Raw genomic sequence first — 17995 nt, forward strand, 5'->3', positions numbered from 1 at the left:
GGTACTATCGAAGTATGCTAAAACTTAAGTGATCGGATTATGTATCTGATAATAGTTTTAAACATAATAAACCAAAAAAAAAAAAAAAAAATCATTAACAATTAAGGTTTAAAAAAGACAGTGCTCGTATTTTGGACATATAATGCGATCCGACAAATGCAAAGTGCAGCCACTAATAATATTAATGGATACATTGGAACAAAGTAGACCCTAAGGGTGAAAAAGAATAACATGGCTAATTAATATTACACAATGAACTAAGTCAAATTTTCAGCAAACTATTATCATTGGTAGTGACATAATTATGACGAACTTTTGAACTATGTTAGATTATTGGTGAACCAATAACAAAGAATACACGATGACAATTTATTTATTTTTCTCCGGTACTTTTGAAAATTAAAAATAGCTAACCTAGTGCAACCTGTTTAACTAACATACGAAATTATCCCTATGATCTATTTTAAGTTTCAAGTTCAAGGGTAGGCAGTTCTGGAGATAATAATTTTCTAATTACTTCTCTTTCACAGATATTATTTAGATTAATTTTATTAAATTAGTCTGACGAGATAAATCGCAAACACAATACATACTTCGTTTTAAAAAATTTCGTTAAATATAAGTACATATATTGTAAAATAATAAAATTATATTTCAGTTCTTACGATAAAAGTTCATTGAAAATAAATTCAACAATCATGTCTGCTCACACGCTAACGTATAATGATTATTTTTGTTTTCTTCATATAAACTTTTAAGCGTCAAATACTAAATTATATATATTCAAGATTAAAAAATGTTTCCTTTTCATTTTTTCTTTCCTTTAAAACAAATCTTTTTGTTTAAAATTTTTTCAACTTATACAAGCTGTTACGCATTTACTATGTTTTTATAAATCGGCATTTAGCCCGAAAATGAATCATAACGCCACTCAATTGTTGAGTTTCTATTAAAAAACATGATTAGGCTACTCCAATTATAGTGTTTCATGTTTACTTCGAAATAAAATATATGAATACATGCTGGTAGAATTTGATAAAACGTACCTCTGTGTCACAAAAAAACGCACAGTTTTATTGACACAGAGTATATGGATTAGTTATTTTCTTCAATTTGAACCGAATTTTAGAAGGGGTTGGAAATCTGCTCTTTTATATTGATAACAAACATTTACAATAGTTACTTTTCGAAGTAAACGTGAATAAGAATTTTCGAAATAAGTTAACATTGTGTTTTAAAAGAATCCCAACAGTTGATGTGAGTGACATCAGAGTTAATCAGAATGCCGACACATTTTTCGGGCTAAATACCGATTTTTCGCTTGTTTATTTTTATCCTGTACATGTAACTGATAAATTATACAGTATAGTAATCGGATACTGTATCTGCTAATACGTAAAGTTCTTTATAATTTTGCAGAAGTCATTATTTATACAATCCCATTATCATTTTACTTTTACGTCATTCTCATGTGATAAACAACCAACAATCACACAATCGTGTGATTGAACAAAATACCTATACTTCGTAAAACTAATTTAAATATTCGTTCTGATTTCAGATTTTGAAACGATCATTTCTGTTTTCAGTATGAAAACATATTTCTTTCATTTGAAAAAAATAATTTAAATAAAAATTAATTCAAAACACAAATCGTAACACTCACACACACACACAATGTTTTAAACACGTAATATTTCCAAAGATCGATTGTAACAAATTGCAATCCAATCAGGTTGTGTTGCTCCCCATTGAATTTGATTGACTTCACCTTCAGCGGCCGTATACGCTAAAATAGGATCTTCAATTGCACGTGGCATTTGTTGAATATCCCAAATTAATGCTTGATGATCATCAGCGGCCGTGCAAATATGACAAGATGAATGTGGCGCCCAAGCAATACCATTAACGCATGCACGATGATTGTTTAATCGTGCAACTGGTGTACATGGTACACGAACGTCAAGAATTATAACTTCACAGGCGTCCATAGCAACAGTAGCCAAATAATTGGGATCCTGTTTGTTCCATGCCAATCGTAATAAAGGAGTATGTGCTGGATCCTAAGAATATAATTTTTATTACAAAAAAATCGTTCTGTCAAAATGATTGTAATAGTATTTTAAACATATACTTCATTTTATAATTTTTATAGAGCTTAAAAAGCTTTGTAAGAGTCGATCTATGAATGTGTTCAAAAAAATTAATACCGGTGAAAATACTAAAACGGATTTTCGTTGTATTACATGAGTTCAATTATGAAAATTTTAAGGATAATCGAAATACATTCCTGGAAATAATTAAAAGAACGCTTGGAAATAGCAATTTTTTAAACACACATATACATTGCAGCTAAATTTAATACTTTGATAAAAAATCTTTGGTTTCCAATTTCAGTACAGTACATATTACATTATTTTGTAAAATATTTGATCCGGTATCCAGATAATTGAAAAGTTTAGTATTTAAATGGTTTCTTCCACTATCATTTCAATCTAACAGTGCATAATGTGTACGTACAATTTAAAGAGATAATTATTTGATTTGACTTTCTGAACATACTGTATAAATACAACATGTTTAATTACCTCATATATAATTGTAGAGTGTTCTAAATGTCTTAAATCAAACATTCGAACTGATCCATCTGCTCCAACTGATGCAAACATATCACGACCTCCGCCAGCACGTGAAAATGCAATATCGTATACTTCTTTATCATGTGCAATTAACTGTGTCTTAACATGCCCAGTTACACATTCAGTTCTGCCCAACATTTGACCGGTTTCTAGACCCCATATTGTACAAGTTGTATCAATACTTGATGTACCAACTAAATTCGGATCGACTTCATTCCAATCAAAACTTGTTAATGGTGCACAGAAATCAGAGTTTTTATTATTATTTAAAACACAATCAAGGCGAGTTTCAGTATCCATTGCACGCCACACTCGAAGATAATCACCGCTGTAAACGATAGTATGCTCATAAATATCTTTAAAATATTTTGAAATTGCTCATTTTTCGTTTACCTGGTAGCCAACAAATCTGGATACATTCCCTTACTATCTGGTATCCACATAATTTTAGTCGTAGGGTACGGGTGATCGAATGTACTTTTTGGTACAAATTCACTGCTGTCTTCATCTAAAGTTACTATTTGAACCTAAAAGATTCAAATTATTATAAGTGTTAGGAAAAAACTTAATATTAATATAATCTGTAGAACCTTGTTATTGTATTCTTCCACGAAACTTCCTAAAGCTAGACGAAAACGTTTATCTGGCCGAACAGACCAATTCATGCTATATAAGGGCCAAGGAGCTACATATTTATATATTTCTTTGCGTTTACCGCTACTGACTCCTGAACCATGAGCTGCAGCCATTTTATTTGTTATTTTATTTTACTTTTAAAAGCTTATAAAAATTATTAATAAAATATCATGAGCTTAAGTTGCTTAATTTAATAATTTTATGATAATAAATAATTAATTTATGGTAATATAAATAAATCACTTCCCAGAATATTGTCAATTTGACATATTTTGTATGTCCAATAAATAAATTGATTCGAATGTCAACAAACTGTCAAGAGCCTTAAAGTCAATCTATGGTTATGAAAAATATTAGCTCTATGGTGATTAAAGCCCAAGGCGTTAAAGCCTAATTTATATCAACACAGATGAGGCTTCCGCATTCGATATTTCATATACAGTTATGGTGAATTTACACGCGATGGGTAACGAGTATGAGAGACCAAATATGGTGCTACAAATCGCATTTAGGCTCTTTTCATGAATAGGAAAATATATTGAATATAAAAGTTATTGTACAATTTATTTTTAATACCAAAGTTTTAATAATAAATAGTTTTTAAAGGCTTTGTTGTACTAGCTTTAAATAGCTTTTACTGTAATAAATTTGGAAAATAATTATTCTATGAATCACTCATACATTTATATAAAAAAAAAAGCTGGAAGCGCTCAATTTAAAATATAAAGGATGATTCGGAGTGCCTCTAGTTTTTTCAAATACTAATATATAAGTGACATAAGAGAAACAATTATTTTCTTCTTCTTAGTACAATAAAAGCTTACCAATTTATATCAAATGGTGGAAACGATGGGAAAGTTAGGTCATGCTAACCATAAAAAGGCGTTGTCAAATATAATATTATTGGTTGGAAATAATTTGGCGCTTTGAGTACTACCTTAGGATCCTTTTTATCATGGATTACTACTTGAACGAAATTTTTCTGGTAACAATGCATAATGCATAGTTTACGCCAGTTACGCTGCGGTTGCACCAGAGTCCAGACTGTATCGGTAAAATTTTATCGATATTCTCTGGGCTGCAATATGCGCGGCTCCTGTTCGATTCTCTTTGATTACCTTTCAAATATTTGTACAAACTTTTTTATCCACCTGTATAATTAAAAAATTAATTTTGGGCTCGAGTACGATTTCTTTACAATAGATAAATCATTCTCATTTTGATTTTTAAATATCCCTAAGTTTGAATTAAAATGTAAATAACTTTGATGAAATCAAGTACTTGCGCATAAAGTATCACAAAAAAATGACATTTCTTACAATTCTAACCTTTTTACCCGACTGAGCAACGCTAAGGAGTGGTAATGTGTTTATTATAATTATAAAAGAACAATGTTATCTAATTGTAGAATTATTGTAAATATTGCAAAACCATTAAGAAACTTGTCTATTATATTTCCTAGACACAAACATGATAGAAATTATAGTACTGTTAAAGCTGTTGTTTTTAAAGAGTTAGAAAAGCCATTAGAAATTTGTGAGATAAATTTACCTACAAAATTAAAAGAAGATGAAGTCCGTATTAAAGTTCATTATTGTTGTGTGGATTCAATTGGTTCTAGATATAAGGACCGAGAAGGTGGAAATTTTATTCCAGGCTATGAAATAGCGGGGGAAGTTATTGAAATAGGTGAAAAAGTTCAGCCGGCAACAGCTATTGTTGGAGAAACCGTTGCAGCTTTAAGCTTGGAAAACTATGGTGGTTTAGCACAAGAATGCATAGTAAGAAATACAAAAACTAATATATCATACCCCTATCCTTATTTAGAAGTTATGATTTTGTTATGAAAATAATACAAATATTCTGATAATATCTGTAATTATTTATGGATAAATTATTTTATATTTATCGGTGTACAAATCATATTATGCTTTGTGTAGAAGCCTTATAAGTCTTACGATTTTAGTAAAATTACCAATATCAGGAACTAAGATATTCATCTAGAATCTAGATAGAGCCTAGCTATAGAGAACGATTTAAATAATTCAGAATATACAGTGTGTCCCCGGATAGAGGTAACTATACTTGTAAATTTTCATATTTTGCATTTTAAGAAAAAAAGTCATTCTTTATAAGAAGTTTTGCTTATTCTGAAAAGTATGTAGGTATATTTAAAACTTCGTAATAATGTACAGGGTAGTCAAAAATTTGGTATCACTATTTTTTTTTTGGTAAACTACCCTTCCTTTTTATAAGTTAACAAAATGTTACTAAAAAAAGTTACTCGAAATTAACAATTATGATTCTATACAAAATTTCAAGAACATCTTACCAACTTTGACAATTCCATTCTTAGTGATTATCCGTGAAAATAAATTTTTTTTTCATTTTCTAGCCTAGTCCACAAAAAAATACACTCTCGAATAGTACATGTTAATTGATTGATTATTATTTTCTTTGTTACGTTTTTTTATAATTATAACTTTTGTTCAAATAAAAAATGATGCTATAATTAAAGTACACGGATCTTCTTGATATTTTGTAAAGAGTCATAATTGTTAATTCTTAGTAACATTTCGCCAACTTATAAAAAAGAAGGGTAGTTTACCAAAAATAAAAATAGTGATTCCAAATTTTTGGCTACCCTGTACATAATTAAGAAGTTTTAAATATACTTACATACTTTTCAGAATAAGCAAAACTTCTAATAAAGAATGACTTTTTTTCTTAAAATGCAAAATAAGAAAATTTACAAGTATAGTTACCTCTATCCGGGGGACACACTATATACTACTCGATTAGGATTGGTAGATGATCTAAAAGTTGACCTGGAGCAATCATTTTATGGCCTCTTTTGTGTCCAGTAATCAACAAGGAAACCTGTATACACCTTGTATAAAAAAGTACACTTCTTAAAATATTAAATACAAATATCATTTTCAATATCCCTAAATTTATAATTTATCAGCCTTTCTATTATTCGATGTTTATAATTTTTTATGTGAATTAATTTGTAGGTAAACTCAACTGATGTATTTCGTTTACCTTCTAACGTTGAACCGCAAAAAGCTGCAGTTTTAATATTTGCTCATTCAACCGCACTTTATGCATTTTCAAGATTTTGTAACCCTCCACCAAACGAAAAATCTAAATTTCTTATATCATGCGGATCCGCAGGATTTGGTTTAGCTGCTTTAGATATTGCAGCCGGTATTTATAAAGCAAAGGTAAACTTTTATTTTTCATGAAAAAATTCTGTAACAATAATTTTAGTTAGGTTTTAGGAGTGACCAATTCTGAAGAAAGAGCCGAAATAATGCGGAATCGAGGAGCGTTTGGAGCATTAAGTATAAATGAAAAAAAGTTTAAAGAACAAGTGTTGAAACGCATGGGAAATGCAGAAGTTGATGTTGCTTATGATGGCCTTGGTGGTGAAATTTTGAAGAAAATGATGTCTTGGTAAGTAGTTTAAACATTAATTTATGAATTTTTGTTTTTTTATAATCTCTATAATCGCCACGAATAATTTGTATTAAAAAAAAAAAAAAATTAATAGATTTATTTATTTCAGTGTAAAAATGGGCGGTACAATTTTAAGTGTACGAGATGAGAAAGATACAATTATTAAACCACCAGTAAATACATTTTTTTCTATTATAAGTTTACCACGTCTACGAATACAAAACAATAATTTATATCGTCAAGTAATATTAGATACATTGGAATTAGCCGATCAAGGTGTGCTATCACCCTATATTAGTTCAACATACAAATTATCAGAAGTAAACGATGCGATTGATTTTATCAAAGCAAAAAAATCAATGGGTAAAACATTAATTGAAATGGATGGTTAAAATAATTAAGTTGAATTGATAATTTATTTAATAATGTTATGTTTTGTTTAACATTGATGCTTTTGAATAAAAAAATGAAAAAAAAGACTAAATTGTAAACTTATTCCACACTAACAAAAATTTTAAATGCATACCGTCAGGTCCCAACAAGAACACCCCCCCCCCTATTTAAATGTTTCTTATTATCAGATGTTTTATATTGAAATGATATTTTTTGTAAATATATAAAAGGGGCGAAAGAGAGACTAGAGATTTGATACAATCAAACCGAGTTTTTTAACATTAGTTCAATACATACAGAAATTTTTTCAGACAGAATGACTTTTCAGTATACTAAAGGGGAAAGTTTGTGACGCACCCAAGATAAACATTTCCCCTCTAAAAATTCTCATTTATAATTTCTTGTATTGTATATTATGACACCTACACTCTGTCTAAATTGAGTTAGAAGGTTAAAGTTTTTTTATGTATTGAAGTTAAGAATGTTTTTTTGGTTGTATAACTCTCTAGGAAAATAGCACCCCCAAATGCGGTTTTTGGCGGTTTATTAGATATAGCTTGCTGATAGACAAACGGACGGGCAGATAATTTATAGATCTCTACCTAACAGATATTTGACCTCATTTTTTCCTATTTTCAAATGCCAGTTTTGTGAGTATTTTAACAATCAATAAATTCAGATAGTGCAAGCGATGTATATCGCAGTGCAAACTTTCCTAAAAAACGAGATCAAATGGTTCTAAAAAAACGGAAAATTTCAAATAAACCTTTCAATTTAACCTTCAAGATGGTTGTGAAGATCAAAGTCATGGTCATTATTAAGTTTACCATTTTGAATTAAATTTTTTTTCAGTGGTCAGAGTTACTGCCTGTTTCGATATAATAGGCTAGCCCGGGACTTTCTCAACGGTTTGTATATTTATATGCCAAAAGGTTAATTTAAAAACTAAAAGTATTCAATAAAGCGTTTTGAAAAAATGGCCCGAAATAGTTGTGGGGAAGAACACATCTTATGCTGACCTTGAATTTGACCTTGACTTTCAAGATCTTTTTAAAATTATCTCATGTTCGAAACTGATAAAGAGATAGAAAGAAACAGTTTCTGCAACCTATTTTATTTACTTGCCGCTGAGCTGAGGTAGTTGCATATTGAGGTATTTGTTGTTTTAATTTTAATATATTAAAAATTTATCTGTTCGTGTAATTTTTTAGTTGCGTGATAAATTTTTGCATGTTCGTCATGTTTTTATAATTTGTATTACATTGTCGTTTAAAATCAGATTTAAATTCAATTAAATATTGACGATTTTTTTACGAAGAAACTTAAACGAGCTATTTGTTAAATGTTTTAAAACCAAAATGCATTTAAAAAAGGTGCATTTTGGAAATAGTTATCCTGATTATACTAATTTTAGTTTAGTCCAAATACCACGTCTCAAGTTTATTCAAGCTAAAGTAAAAAATGATAAAAATAGTACATTTCCAAGAAGAATTGGTTTTGAAAGATCAAATGCACCTGTGCAAGATAGTTTTGGTCAAAAGATAAAACGAGTTGGTACAGAATTTTTGGTATTGTTTTTTAATTCTAGTTCAATACATGGGTTAAATCATTTGACGCAATTCTCACGACATCCAGTTGAAATGTACGTAAACATTGATATTAAATGTTATTTATAAGACGTTTAAATCGGAAGTTTTTAATTTTGAAAAATAACTTTCAAAAACTTTAAAAGATTGGTAACACAACTTAAGCTGTTATATATATGTTGAATAAAGTTTGTGAGCTTGGCCAAGCAAAACAGTTCTATCGAATTCATTTGATTTAAGATCAAATATAATTTTTTTTTAATCCAAATATATTTTAAGCACCTTAGAAACAAAATACAAAAATTGGAAATTATTTTTAATTTTTGTCAAATAATTGTTTCTATAGTTTTGGACAATTAAAATTGTCTTTATTTTGACTCTCTTTTGAAAAGTATCTAAGCTAGATACTTCGAATTGATAAGCGACGAATGAGGATACACCAAGTGATTCAGTCAATATAGACGAAAAAAAGGCCGGACCTGGAGAAAATTACAATAGTGACTCTGAGGTTATAGATCGTTAGGGGGGCATGTAAATAACTTTAAAAAAAATTAAGAGAATTTTTCGTTCTGCTGTTTTTGAGAAAATCCAAAAAAATGGGAAAAAAAAATTTGGAATCGGAATCTATTGGTTTAAGGGAAAAGTTTTTCAAATAAAAAATGTAGAAGACATTGTCAGCTCCATTTTATGTCATTGGAGCAACGTCATACGAGTTAAATTACAAAAAGTAGGTGGCGTTAAAGTATCAAAAAAAGGGTTTTTCACGATTTTCATTAAGAAAAAATGATGTTTTTGTAAAAGTGTAAATGAGAAAGTTGTTTGACTCAAAATTAGCTTCAACTTTTATTTAAACAATTTTTATGAAAAACTTACCGTTTCCGAGCTATAGTAAAACAATGTATGTTTAAAATAAACCAAGAAAATCAAGTACTCCTTTTCAAAATTTTAAAAAACTTAACTTTCAGATTTTTTAGCAAGCTGTATTTCAAAAACGGTAAGTTTTACAAAAAAATTGTTTAAATAAAAGTTGAAGCTAATTTTGAGTCAAACAACTTTTTTATTTACACTTTTACAAAAAAATCATTTTTTCTTAATGAAAACCGTGGAAAACCCTTTTTTTGTTACTTTAACGCCACCTACTTTTTGTAATTTAACTCGTATGACGTTGCTCCAATGACATAAAATGTAGCTGACAGTGTCTTCTACATTTTTTATTTGAAAAACTTTTCCTTTAAATCAATAGATTCCGAGAAAAACGCATTGCAAATTTTTTTTCCCCATTTTTTTGGATTTTCTCAAAAACAGCGGAACGAAAAATTCTCTTAATTTTTTTTAAAGTTATTTACATGCACCCCTAACGATCTATAACCTCAGAGTCACTATTGTAATTTTTTCGAGTCAAAATGCCAGATTTACTGTACCAAAGGCGATATTTTGTAAAAAGTGGAACAAGTCCAATAATTTGTTAGTTCTTTTCAGATCGCGGCAACCGCGGATATTTGGGTGGGATTATAAAACTTTTCAACCTTATATTAATCCAAACAACATACTAGTTAATAACTACCCTAAATTTGATAGCTATAGGGTTTCCTCTGTTACAATTTAGCTGAATTAATTTACAAATATGTGTAAATACTAAAGCAAAAATATGCCATAATAATTAAAAAATGTTAGTTATTTCCTGCAGTTATGGCTTCATATTTACACTAATTTCTAAAAATAAATGTTCCTTCACCTAAATTTTCTTGACTTTTGTCTCGGAGGTGCTGAAAAATTTTCTAATGTTGACTAAAATGAGAAATTTCGCAGGTTTCTGCTTGAATCACAAACCAAAAAATCGTTCTCCACTATTCAGGCACTTGATCTTATTTGTTGGCAGACTTTACTCCAATATTTTTGCCTCACTAACAGAACATTAAATAACAGCCATGTGTTCTTAGAAAAACAAGTCTTCATTTTAATTCTTTTGTCACTTGCAACTCTCTAATGCATAGCGTTTTTCAATATTGAGATTCTATCATAGAGTTTATGCTTCGATAAAATGGCAGAGTCAACAATACAATGACTGTTTTAAAAAATGGAAAAATGTTAGCAAAATTTGTTCCTTATTCTACTCTAAATTTACATACTTTTTAGTCTCCTCCGTGAAGGGAAGTGTGAAAAGTTATGTAATATAAATTTTTATTGTCCCTTTTTTTCGCAGAATAATTTGGCTATTTATTGTTGGTATGGCTTTATTCGGTGTTGTATATTTAAGCCTGGGTACATGGCAGCGTTATCAAATTAACCCTACAGTTATTTCCATGGAGCGTGATAGATTTGGTTGGAATACTTCATTTCCACCAGCAACAATTTGCCCAACAATCAAAATGAATGAACAAAAACTACGAAATGAAATTGGGTTTGTTTAGCTTTTTTTAAACCATCTGTTGATTTCCGAAAAAAACGCTTAGAAACTAAGACTGACCCAATCTTATATTATCATCGAATGATAATATGAGTGCCAGATATTAGGCCAAGTCTGGCTTTCGCTCAAGTCTGGGTGCAAGTAAGGGTGCAGTAATTTCGCGTTTGTTATGTTTTCATTGTTGCTCTTACCTGAATTTTAAATGTGTTCATAAATTCTAAGACTTACGCATTAAGTATGTACATTAAAAGCGGATTTACTGCTTCTGAGGTTTGAACTAATGTATGTGCTTGCTGTTAGTCAGGCGCCTTTGGTTCTTTAGCCATGACCAAGTAGTGGGTGAGGACTGGCATTTCAAGACTTGGAAACTAATGCTGGCTCAACGCAGGGCAAGAGCTGGCAAATCAAGCCTGCCCAAGGAATGGACATGGGTTAGAAAAACAAGGCTTGGTAGCCGATGCAGACCCATCTTCGGTTTTATTATCAGTTTTGGGAATCCTATAAGGATAGTCAAGTCCGCCAATGGGTATATGAAATGTCTTTTTAATTTGCATAAAGCATATAACTCAAAGCATATAACTTCAATGATTTTGATTTTGATTTCCGGGGTAAAAACAACCCTTTTAACATCCTGAAATCCTGGAATAACAATATTAATTTATTTTGTGTGATGTGATTTATATCTATCAAGTTTCTATTCCATTTCAGTAAATACAATTTCTCTGATAACGAAAAAGCTATGGAATTTATAACAAAATTGGCTCATGTGAATTATTCAAGTCTTACAAGTATTGATTTTCCAGATTTTAATGAAATTGAGAGTAAAGATTATATAAAATATATTGTTGAATTTGCATTTGTATTTGAGCCCTCAGTGTCAAATTCAGGTTCTACTGGTGATCAGTTTCAATTGGAAAAAACAATTACAGAATTGGGTATTTGTTATGCTTTTAATTCACAATTAGCAAGATATTCAGCTCCTGAGTAAGTATAGTACAAAGATTTCTTAAAAAATAGTAACTATATGCATTTAGCTTTGATTCGAAAATGCGGAATTTTACGATGTAAGATGATATTTGTGCTTGTTAAAATTAAGAATTTGAATGTAATTATTATATATTGGATACAAATTCAATAGTTTTAGTCTCGATTCTGAATCGAGATTAGATCCTGCAATATGAATTCCAATCTTGATTGTTTACAGAGTACTGACATCGGTGAATTAGAAAAAATTTTTATTATTTTTACGATCTCAAAAAACGTAACAGAACATCATTTAAGAAAATTACATAAATAATACTTCAATTAAATTATAGTAATATAAAAAAGAAAATGTGTCCGAAAGATATTTTGAGATATGGTGGGGAGACCTTTAGCAACCTTAATTTCAAAAAGTTGGGAATCTACCCTTGAGGAAACTCACCGTCATCTTGAATTTATAGATGTTTCCATTGTTTCCATCATTTCTCGTTCCTTACTAGTTTTAATGAAAAAGTAGTGAGATGAAAATTGCAAATGCAAGCCAAATTTGTTGCCATAGACTCTACCCTACTCAGCCTGTCGATAAATTCGCAACTGTTACTTATAACATAAATAAAAAGTATTTAAAACATTTATAGTTATTGGGCTAGTGGTAAATGGAATCAATTGTATGGAAACAACACATTCTACGTACATCCGTTAGATGGTGAAGTTTTTGCCAATATCGTTAACATGTCTACAGGATTCTACGTAAAATTTAAACAATTAATATAATATAAAAATTCCATTAACTTTTAACATATGTTTATACTTTCAGATGTATATGCATGGACCAGAAGAAACCATTGATCTTGTTACACAAGGTCAATTTGCTTCTAATGGTTTCTTTTTACAAATGTATTTAGCAGCTTCAGCATTATTTAGCACTGATTCAGCTAAAGAATTGACAATTCAGCAACGAAAGTGTCGATTTATACATGAATCAAATCTGAGGCACAGTCCTGCAGTCTATAGTTATAACTTATGTCGAATGGAATGTCGAATTCAGTTATGTTTGAAAAAATGTAAATGCATACCTCATTGGTATAGACCTCGTGGTACATATTTTAAAATAAAGTTGAACCTGGATAAGCAAATTTTCAACTCTCTATCTTTTATAGTCTTGGAGAAAATAGACACCAAAGTTTTGTCCTAATTTCCGCCATCACGGGCAAACAGTAATGTTTATGAAAAAATATTTCAAGATATTATTTACGTTATGAAATAAGTAAACAAATCTGACTTCATGATAATGTAACACAAAATTTCTCACTTCATATCACTCCGTCATCACTGCAGAAATTAGCGAGAAAATGTTAGGGGCACTTTTTATTCAGAATTTTGCTCAAATTTTGCCTATAACAGTATTTGCAATAAATCCTACAGTTTTCAAGATTTTCTTGGCCAGGTGTTAAAAATAGGAGCAAATTCCATGTACAAACTGATACCTTGATACATTAAGACTTTTTTTCATTCTACATATTCATCTTTATAACTTCACTAACATTTATTTTTGTAAAGAGATGCGTATTTTTTTATTGTTACATACCGCATGAAGGAGAAACTTGCTTAATCTCTATAATACAGAAAAGTGAAAAACCATAAACGAGAAGAAATTTCTAACTCTTGCCTACCCAGGTTTCAATTTCTATCCCATTTGTATCTAACAACAGTAATATGTAATTATCGTAAACATTTTCAGAAGGTGAAAAGGTGTGTGACATTAAAGGACTCCAATGTCTACATCAATACAAAGGTAATTTTATTTTCATTATATTTTTCCATTACACTTAGACTTTAAAATATAAAATTATTACGGGTTGTTAATGATTGGGGAGGTGTAAAACAATTTTAAGCGGCTAGGGAAGAGAACCGGTTCGCAAATGCTAATACTCACCCAAAGTTTTAATTAATTTCATACTTACCTCATTCTGTAATATTAAGTAAGTTAAGGGAGAGGGGGTAATAAAGGGGAAAACATCTAAATGAAAAAAAAAGTAGGTAAATAAAAGTCACCTTTTTTGAAATCAACATGTTTCGGATGCAACGAATTTTCATACACACAGAAAATTTGAATCGAAAGTAAAAACTTAACTTTTCTTTTTTTAGATTTGTTGATATTTCTTGACACACCGGGTCCTGGTAAATCAGCTGAACAAGAAGACTCTACCATACCAAAAACTCACAAATCATTGTGCAGTTGTTTACCAAATTGTGATTATGTTAAGTATGTAATTGAGGTAGCAGATGCACGAGAATGGTTTCTAGGATCAAATTTACAATGGGGCTTGAAATACTACCCACGGATGCGTTTAAAACGTGATATTTTATTTGGATTTACTGATGTATTAGGTAAGTAGTTGCGCCAATGCTTGGCGAGAAAAACGGTTAACTAATTGACACACTTTGGAAAACTGGCTGCTTTCTTGTTTGTCCAAGTAATCATGGTTAATGTTAAAATATAGGTTTTTGAGATCTAGGCCCTATATTTTAAAACGTTACTGGAATAGCGAAAGTAAGGTTTTCCATATTATCCCAGTTTAATCAATTAATTTTTTCTTTCAGTGTATGTTGGAGGAATGGCAGGTTTGTTTTTAGGTTGCAGTGTGTTAAGTTTTGCAGAAATCATATATTTCTTTACTATTCGATTATTTTGGTTTGTAATTGAATATCGAAAACAAACACATATCATTTTAAACAAATAGAATAATTATTTTATTAATTTTATCAGCAAAATCAGTTTTCTTTTGGTAGTCTTGGTTTTAGTCTCCAGAGAAGCTTTTTAAGCCTTAAGAGTCCAAAATACTTCTGGTTGTAACAAGATCAAACGAGATCTAGACCGATATATGAGATTCTATAGTATAAGTTCATAGGTGTATAAGTCAAAAGGTGTATGTACATATTTGTGGCCACACAAATGACAAACATTATACGTCGAACATCAAATAACGAACATGACATTCACGTATACAATGGATATGGTATCTTACATCACAAAACGGCCGGCATTCATTTTATTTGAACAGTATTTATTCATTTTTCTATGTTATGTAATTATATGTGATATTTGTCTGTGTCCGTTGTATGATGTTTTTCATATTTCTATTTTTTTTTACCATTAAGTTAGAAGAATGTTTATAAAAACTTCATGTAGTTTGAACTGATTTGCATAAAATATAAAAATTTATCCTTTCAAATAATCCATATTTTGTTGACCTATACTGAAAATCTTATTTTTTTAAGACAGTGAGAGTATATACATATTATAATCTGCACAAAATTGTTGCGTGTTTACCATTGTCTTTTGACATTGTACTTCGTTTACAAGAATTTTTTGCGAAATTTGTCGATTTTTGTTAAAATAAAAAATAAGTTAAGTGTTTTAACTGCAGAAATATTAGCCAGTTCTATATTTTTCATTATATTATTAATTTGATTTTTAAATAAATAATATTGTTATTTCAAAATATAGAAAATAGAAAATATTGAAATCATTGTGTGAAATTTATTGTAGAAAGCTTTAATTTGTGGAAATCCTATTGTTTTGATAAAAATAAAACAGCACTTTAATTTCAAGAATTCTTTTTATTTGCTTTTTCCATTTGTTACATTTTGTTACATATGTTGTGACATGTTTCGAAATCTGGACACATTTTCAAACTGTGACAGATACTATAATTTTTATTTCTTATATAAGATAGGTATTAAATTGGGAAGTAAAAGCGACAATATGCCGATACTTTTTTGCAGTTTTGGTAACACTGGTGTCGACTTTAACAATTAAAAACTAACGAGAGTAACTGCAAACAACGTAGCAAATTTTTAATGTGAATCTTTCCTATTTCCAGTTCTGATAGCAAACTGGTATAGTACTAGTATATACAATATCGCTAGGTAATTAAATTACGAACCAGAAACATTTAGAATTTCCCAAAAATCTTTATGAGGTTCAAAGTACTTGCGAAATGAAGTATAACAAATGTTATGCATTTCGTTATTTCCATTATCTTTCCTTTTTAATGAAAACGAAGATTTGTAGTTTACAATGGGGATGTTGAATTGGATCTTCCGGACTCGAAATTCGAAATCAGCGGGCAGTGATGGATTTAGGCCTAGGCCCATGAGGCCCGGGCCTAGGGCGGCAGAATTTGAAGGGCGGCAAAATTTATGAAATGCCAAAATTTTAGAGTCACAAAAAAGTAAAGACAATCAATTATAAAAATTGGTTCAGAATAGTTTTTATAAAAAAATTTCGATAGAAATCTGTGTGGGTAAGATGTTAATTTTTTAATCGATCAATGATATTCTTTATCGAGTAATGTTCTTTACTTTCTATTCCTTTAGTGAGATTAATCTCACGTGTATGAAGCATTTTGAAATTATTAAATCCAAATGACTTCTCAATTTGTTTTTGTGTGAAATAAAAATACCGAAGATTTGTATGTCCCTGTTTAAAAAAAAAAAAGTTTGGAGACAAAGAAAAAAGTATTGAATGAATATTCACGGAATCTTCGAGATGTTTATCCGAATGTGGACATTGCTCTCCGTATTTTTTGAGTATTCCCGCTACAAATTGTTCAGGCAAAAGATCTTTTTCTACTCTTAAAAGGGTAAAAACCTATTTACGCGCAAGCATGGGCCAAGATAGACTTAATGCACTTGCATTACTGTCTATTGAATCCCAACTAGTCCAAGAAATTAATTACGACGACGTTTTTGCACGGACCAAAGCCAGGAAAAAGAAATTTTCAAATTGATTAATATTAAAAGAAATATGAATTATTTATCTGTCTAAAGTTTATATATACTGGGTGTTCCAAACCACCCGTCCAGGCTGATTATTCTGAATAGTTTTTAAAAAAAATTGAAACGAAAAAACACGTATCAAATATTTTTTGAAACTCTATCTAACCATACCAAAAACACCCTCCACCCTCAACCCCTGTTAGGGGTAGGGGGTGTAACTTGAAAAAATCAAATGGAAACCCCTATTTTTTTCTGCAGATTTGGATTCTTCAGAAGAAAAGACAAACATTTTGTCTAAGAAATTTTTCCCGATTTTCGGTAGATCGCGCTACAATCGACAAAAATCGTTCTTTTAGATTTGGCATAAGAATTGCGCCGTTCAATGACAAAAATCAAAACGAAAAAGTAAAAATAAAAATAAAAACACAAACACACAGAACCAAAACAAAAACAAAACAAAAGCAACACAAAAGTTAGAAATTCAACGAAAATAAAACAGAAGCGAAAATGTCGAATTGCGGTAATTGAGGTAAACCACTAGACAATTGGGAGGATGCTAAATAAAGCTCTTAGAAAGAATTAGATATGAATCATTTTAGATTTAATTTTTTTTCAGACTTTCCAAAATAAAAAAAAACATTTTTACAAAAATAATTTTTCTAAATCATAATAAAATATGAAAAACAAAAACAGAATAGTCTTTTCTTCAAAAAAACAAAAACAAAATTGAAAATAACTATTCTCGATTCAAAAAAGTTTTCTCGCCTTCACTTGAACTGCAATTCTAATGCCAAATCTAAAAGAACGATTTTTGTCGATTGTAGCGTGATCTACCGAAAATCGGGAAAAATTTCTTAGACAAAATGTTTGTCTTTTCTTCTGAAGAATCCAAATCTGCAGAAAAAAATACGGGTTTCCATTTGATTTTTTCAAGTTACACCCCCTACCCCTAACAGGGGTTGAGGGTGGAGGGTGTTTTTGGTATGGTTAGATAGAGTTTCAAAAAATATTTGATACGTGTTTTTTCGTTTCAATTTTTTTTGAAAACTATTCAGAATAATCAGCCTGGACGGGTGGTTTGAAACACCCCGTATATATATTTATCT

The 17995-nt window shown here is 29.9% G+C and overlaps 3 protein-coding genes across 3 annotated transcripts; 2 read left to right on the plus strand and 1 right to left on the minus strand.

Moving 5' to 3' along the window:
• Positions 1-706: 706 nt before the first annotated feature.
• Positions 707-3432, minus strand: LOC123303109 (DDB1- and CUL4-associated factor 7). Its single transcript, XM_044886211.1, has 4 exons — positions 3230-3432; positions 3033-3166; positions 2589-2967; positions 707-2063 (listed from the first exon to the last, which is right to left on the minus strand). The coding sequence occupies exons 1-4, from the start codon at positions 3386-3388 to the stop codon at positions 1683-1685; spliced, it is 1053 nt and encodes a 350-aa protein (XP_044742146.1). The 5' UTR covers positions 3389-3432; the 3' UTR covers positions 707-1682.
• Positions 3433-4618: 1186 nt separating this feature from the next.
• LOC123305425 (quinone oxidoreductase-like protein 2) lies at positions 4619-7120 on the plus strand (the record flags this gene model as incomplete). The annotated part of the gene is made up of 4 exons (XM_044887138.1): positions 4619-5056; positions 6293-6502; positions 6553-6734; positions 6847-7120. Coding segments are annotated over exons 1-4 (1056 nt in total), but the record flags the coding sequence as incomplete, so codon positions are not given.
• Positions 7121-8488: 1368 nt separating this feature from the next.
• On the plus strand, positions 8489-14848 carry LOC123292625 (sodium channel protein Nach-like). The gene is made up of 9 exons (XM_044873342.1): positions 8489-8772; positions 10920-11117; positions 11832-11944; positions 11999-12107; positions 12743-12854; positions 12922-13201; positions 13846-13899; positions 14253-14495; positions 14709-14848. The coding sequence occupies exons 1-9, from the start codon at positions 8489-8491 to the stop codon at positions 14846-14848; spliced, it is 1533 nt and encodes a 510-aa protein (XP_044729277.1).
• Positions 14849-17995: the final 3147 nt, after the last annotated feature.

Source organism: Chrysoperla carnea, chromosome 1 (genome assembly GCF_905475395.1).
Source record: "Chrysoperla carnea chromosome 1, inChrCarn1.1, whole genome shotgun sequence".
Lineage (NCBI taxonomy): Eukaryota > Metazoa > Arthropoda > Insecta > Neuroptera > Chrysopidae > Chrysoperla > Chrysoperla carnea.